Here is a 6,402-nt window from a genome sequence, read left to right as displayed (position 1 = left end):
GAGAGCCTGAAAGTGAAAACACAGGTATTGGGAAATCTTGCTTTTCTTCCACTTGTTTATTGTGAATGAGATTCATCTACTCTTAGGTCAGCACCTAAAAGTACAACATTACATCCGCGGTGTTTGCTTAGTTTACGTCTCTACTGGTAGACTGAACAGCCTGGCCAAAAGGCAAATGGCATAACTTGGCTCACATCTGTACAGCTACATGCTCTTCCCTCCCAAAATACGGTTCCCACCTGTACTACTTGCTGAGAGTAGTCCCTGATCTATGCTCTGCCTAAAGCCATACCTAGGAGGAGGTCAAGGTGCTGGTTTGCATGAGCCGAAACCATGCCAGAAGCTTGCTAGCAGTTCAATAGCGTGGACAGCTGGGGGACGGTGTGCAGGTATAACATAGTCATACACTGGCTGTGCAGAAAGGCATGGGAGACAGCAGGCAATTTCTTCCACATATTTTAGATACTTGTACTAGGGAAGAAATAGCTGTAGGTGAACCCAACCTGGATAGATTACATTTAAAGGCCTATATTGTAGCGTTAGCATCTGGTGAGAAGAATCCTTTTTGCTGCGATGTTGATGAGGTTCTTGCCCTCTCTCTGACGCCTTTTTAAAATGGAGATATTAAATTAAAAACCAGGGCTCCACACAAGGGCTGGGAGAGGGTTTTTTTTAGTGAGAGAACAGCCTATCCCAGGAGCTCCCCAGGGAACACAGTACCCACGGTGCTGCATGTGGCACAGGCAGTCTCCATCCAGAAGATGACTTGAGGTTTACTAAGAAATGCACCACAGTGCTGTAAGGGACCACTGAAGGCTATTAAACTACTGGCATAAGCACGAGGATCCTATGCACCTTTCTTTATTTTCCTTGGTAAGGGGGACTCTGAGAAAATGCAGGTCGATTTAGTACCAGAGTCAGCAGGTATGAAACTTAGACTGGAGAAAGTAATATTCTATGTTCTTGTAGGGCAAACAGACAGACCTTAATCTAAGTCTGATGGAGCCATGTCCTAGAAAACATCCTGCCGGCTTACCAAATTATACAAAGATACACCAAACACTGTTCTGAGGCTGTATTTATTGTTGTGGTGGGGTTTTTTTGGGGTAGAGTCGGAGAAGAGGTAGGTGGACAGGTGTGTGAGGCAATAGCTATGTTAATAAAATAACAGTATCACAGTACAATTGTCTGTGCTCTCAAAGTATTAGTGTGGTCTCTGGCATAGTTTTTGCCTAAGCCAACTATCACCTCCTGGGTGACAGTGGACCAGGGGTCATTCCCAATATGCTGTCTGGATAAGGCCACCTAATTTAGGAACAGGGATAGTTCAGTATCATGGACATGGCCAAGCTGTGTCTTGGAGAGAGAATGGGCTCTGGCATAGCCTAAGTTACTATCTCTTGGGGATACTGCTGCATCTCAGTGGAGTTAACCCTGATGTGGATAATTAGCCCCTGATGTTCATCAGCTGACTTGCATCTGGAGCTGAATAATGCCGTGCATTCACTGATCGCTCAACTGGACAATGTTCTGTGTGAGAATATGCAACACAAGACTATTAGGGAGTGAAGTGACCCTGAGATGACATTCCCCTCTCACAGTCACTGAAAGGCCAGTTGGAATGAGACAAAAAGAGGGATACATCCAAAATTACATGGGTACTACATACAGGCAAGGAGTTCTGTAGCGTTATGATCACCGTTAAGAGGATTGCAATCAGAGCTACAAGTCGTTAAGACATCAGAGCCAAGAAGAAGAACAACAAACCTTCAATACTGCCAGCAAGACACAGGCTGCTCCTCTGCAGACTTCTTTTTCCATTTATTTACAATGGTCTGATCTTTGCATGGGGAGGCGGCGGGTGGGAGAAGGCAGCAACTGTTTCTCAGGCCAAAAGCTTTCTCCCTGAATTCCATCAAGCATTTGCAGAGCAACAAATCAACAGAAATGTTTGCAGGCTGAACCATTACTGTCTACAACTGAGCCGCTGCTTTGAAAGACAGGAGGGGGTTATCCGCCTTGTGACAAAAGCTATTGCCCTTTGTGGAGTCCAGCTTCTGCAAAACTATTTCGTAACAATGATGAATACGCTGCCCAATTTCCATGTTTTCATAAAACAACCTTTTGATACCTGGATGATAGTAATGAAATGTTCCATTCATTTTCATTATTTGATACAGTAATCAAGATAGAAGGTCCGGCAAGAAGCACTACCATCCATCTCTGGAAAATGCTAGAATTGTTCAAAGCAATTAATATTTCTCGGAGTTTTAACCTGCTATGCAAATGCTAGAATTTTTTTCAGGACTCTTATCTCCCTGAACAGCTAACTTCTCAGCGGTTAGCTACTTTCAGAATTTTATATGTGCTCAACTTGAATTTGTCTTTGAAGCCTGCTGCTTTCACACCTCAGAAAAAGTTTTTTTGCCCCAAAGCATGCCTTTCTTTTCTAGCTATATCAGTAGGTCTCATAAGTAATTCAGAAATCTTGCTTAGGATTAGTTTAAAGATATTTTAACTTCTGTAAATCTTAGACAGCAACACTTACGTGGGTATAAGCTGCAGGAGGCATCACTGTTGTCATATTCCACAAATATTCCAAACAAAACAATGATGATCACTTGCAGAAGAATTGCCAGGATCGAGAACTTGAACCTCATGTTGGTGTCAAGGGCTGAAGGCATCGCAGGAGAGCAGGAGGCTGTGAGAGCCTGATAAAGGACGCTTGCCTTCAGCGGAGCTGCCTAATTCAGTGGATCTAGGTGATACAGCAAAAAAAAATTAAAAAAAAAAAGAAACAGAGAGATAGGCGAACACACTGCCACACCCACTATGGGAGGGAAACACTATGGGTCAATATAGCAATTTCTATTTCCCAGGTTATTTCTGTGCATGAAATGCTGGCTTACATATTTTTTCAATTTGTAATGCAAAACAGTTCATTTAGCCACAGATATGCTTCTCACCGCCTTATGCGTATTTTAAAAAGGAAAAAGCCTAGAAGAAAACCTCACATAGCCTGGTTCGCTGCACATAGTAAGGAATGCAGCGACACTCAATAGTGTTTCCTGTAGTCAATCATCTCTTCAAGTTGTAGCTTTTGTTTTAAAAGGTAAATAATTTTTCATCTTATATGAAACATGGTTCATGTCCTATCTCTTCATCTAGGATATGACAGGCAAAGAGAATCAGCAGGCTGAAGAGGTACTTTTTCTTATTTTACAGTGAATGAAGTACTCGTAAAGGACAAGTTATCATTGTGAACTGTTATTTAAAAAGAGAATAATTGTACTTCTTTATAAGAAAAAAAGGATATTTCTAGTTATTAGAAAATAAAGCTGTAGATTATTAAAAAGAATTTGAAAAAACAGATCTTTTTTTTCAATTTTAATTATTGCTTTTTGCATTTTCCTTAGCTCAGACAATGAAGATAAATCAGAGACCAAATTTCTTAAATGATTTTAAACAGCTCAGTTTGTAAACTTTCTCATGAATAAAGGAGTAAATTAGATTTCTCTTAGATTACTGTTGGATGATCACTTGTTCTTGAGAATCACATTGCTTGTCAAAATTTGTCTTGACTCTTAAAAGTTTTGTGGATAAAATATTTTCTTGATGTGGTACTGAATAACTTGGCTCCCATTAATCCAGTATTCAGAAGATAGGTCAAAATTGTGTGGTAGGAGCCTTTATTTCATGAAAAATTGTAGCTATTAAAAAAAGGGATAATATTGCAATAGCAGACTAGTTGGTCATGAAGTAGTAGTGCTAGGATACAGCAATAAACGCCGTGTCAGCCTTGGGTATTAAAACCGGCATAATCTATAGATGCTGGGAGGTGATGCTACCTTGGGCTGCTGTCCTGGTGAGACTACTGTTGGAAAACTGTTCATGCGCTATGAGATTTAAAGAACTCAATTTTTTTAGGGTACATCTATACTGGTGTACCAAGCAGCGCCATGGTCTTTTCTCTGGTTCTGAGGCCAATTTACATACTTGGCAACCTTTAGCCGGCCAAACAGGGTGGCTGACACCATGCACCTTTTAATAATGGTGCCCTGTTCATGGTTACTCCTCGATTAAGTCTGCTTGACGCTGCTGTTGTAGTCTTAGGGAGGATAAAAGCCCTGACACTGTTGAGTTTTCTAGTATAAAGGTAGAATTAGACCATTGTCCAGACTAAGTTTAAAATGATCTCAGCTTTTTCTCCTTTAAAATTGGTCTGTGGATTTGGAATGGAAACCAAATTATTTAGCAAGAAGAACAACCAGTCTATTACAGAATCAAACTTGCAAGTGGCAAAGCTAAAATAAGCATACACGTATTTTTTCCTCGTAGCAACTGTATTTCATTTGAACAGCTCAAAGAGAGGAAGCAGAGCTTTGTTAAAAAGCTATTGCTCATCCTTGCTGTGCCACAGGATAAGACAGACAGCAATGTTTGATTGTAAGGACCTGTGAGCTCCTTCATTTGCACAGGAAGTGATTAAAAAAGAACAAAATCATGAGTAAAGTTCATTGGTTTTTACCCATAGCTCAGACATGAATATCTTGTGTTATCCATTACATAATGTTTTCCCCAGTGAGTATCTCATATGACATATGTGCAATCCATATATGAAGTCCTTTCAGGGATGCGGAAAAGGCTCCTTATTGAAATCTTTTTGGAGAAAGTAAACATTAATAAATGTTTACGTTTTAAGCCAAGTCAAGTTCATTCAGTCAGGACTTTCTCTGAGCTTATTACTTTATATCTTAAATTGCATGCAGGTACATAAACACACACACAGACATACAATCTATATTGAAAGGCTATTTGTGCATGTCTAAGTTGGCCACGTTATACTGCCTTCATAGTTAATGGGAAATTATGTGCAACTCAAGAAAATGATTAGTCTCAACTCTCTTAAAAAGCTGTCTCAGGAAAAGATGCTGAATGTTTTCGAGATTCTCATTGTCCTTCATTGACTATAATGGTGAGTAGTTCAGATTTAAGCATCCAAACTCTAGAAACTTGACTTAGGACCAGGCTTTTCACCCAAGAGTTTCAAGGACTTGCCAAATGTGCTCGTTTACTCTGCTGTAATTCACGTGGCCTATGCAGTGGATGAGACAGGGATTTGTTACCTGAGAGTACAAACAAAAGCTGCTCTCTGGCATGTTTGTGCCAGAAAGCTGGTGTACCAGTGTAACTGGAATACACGGTCCTTAAGAATTACTTAAGAATTCTTAAGTATTATATATACTTAAGTGTCTTAAGTATATATATTACTTAAGAATTACTTAAGAATTAAGAATTTAGCATTTGCTTTCTTAACAGACTGCCCAATGCCTAGCTTTCCTCCCCCCCTGCTTTATTTTTCTCCTCTTTCTTTGACCAGAAAGAGCAACTTAGCTGTTTTCCTGGTGAGGTGAACTGATGTCCAGCAGCCACAGATAAATGGCCTCTATACATGTACAGATGATTTACATGTGAATAGGGACTCTGAAGAAATTATATTCCAATATTTATGTACTTCAATATTTCTTCTTCTAAATAAATGAAATATTTCTCTCTCACCATTAATGAGGCTTAATCTGTCAATGTATAACTTCAGATATTACTGACTTTAAGCAGAAAGGACTAACACTAGCTGCCAGGAGGAAGAAGATTCTTTATCCAGAGGGTGGAGTTGGGCTACTTTGCTTGCTGGACTTTTTGGGAAAACCCATTTTGGCCTGATTCACTGCCTTGCTTTTTGCACTTTGAGATGGGCTTTGCCTTGTATCACGTTTGGGTCTGGGGAGTGTTTCAGGAAATGGCAGGTCTTTTAGATTCTCCTCAAGCCTCTCCAAGGGAAGAGGGATAAATAGCCGTACCCTGAGTCTGAAGCAGCAATGGCAGGGAGAACAGTTTCAGCTTTCCTCTGCAAAAGCTTGGATTGCTCTTTGTGACTGTGACAAGATGTTGCTCTACCCCGAGCACTGAAAATGACAGTTTTAAACTCCTTGTAGCTCATCCAAACCTGATGAGAATTTCGCAGGACAGGGAAAAGGCACGTTTGCAGCGTGCAGACTCTCCTGTCTGCCAGATCTGCTGCGCACTGGGTGGGCTTCTCAAAGAAAAGAATGAAATGAAATCACGGGAAGCATTAGGTACTGACAGTGATCCATAAACACCGTCCTCTGTATATACAGCTTAAAACAGAAACAGCTTCATTTCTCTAAAGGAAAAGAGATTATTCCCACACTTTTAGGTAATTTGTGTATGAATGAAGTTCCCTATTAAATAGAAAAAACTTCTACAAATGGCTGTGGGCCCTTGATCATACCATCTGTGGAGAGTACGAAACGGTTATCCTGTTAAATCATGAAAACAAGGTCTTGATTCTGCAGCCCTACATCACAGTGGAAACTTTGTGCA

General features: G+C 40.3%; 1 protein-coding gene across 1 annotated transcript in view; it reads right to left on the bottom strand.

Annotated features, from left to right (window-relative positions):
* Positions 1-2,684, bottom strand: part of RHAG (Rh-associated glycoprotein) — a 14,979-nt gene extending 12,295 nt beyond the window's left edge. The window contains exon 1 of the mRNA XM_009585931.1: positions 2,549-2,684. Coding sequence (XP_009584226.1) covers positions 2,549-2,684 — 136 coding nt within the window. The remainder of the gene's footprint in view (positions 1-2,548) is intronic.
* Positions 2,685-6,402: the final 3,718 nt, after the last annotated feature.

The sequence above is a fragment of the Fulmarus glacialis genome, unplaced genomic scaffold (genome assembly GCF_000690835.1).
Source record: "Fulmarus glacialis isolate BGI_N327 unplaced genomic scaffold, ASM69083v1 scaffold8819, whole genome shotgun sequence".
Taxonomy (NCBI): Eukaryota; Metazoa; Chordata; class Aves; order Procellariiformes; family Procellariidae; genus Fulmarus; species Fulmarus glacialis.
Note: the sequence above shows the minus strand (reverse complement) of the source record. Positions and strands in the feature narration are given on the sequence as shown.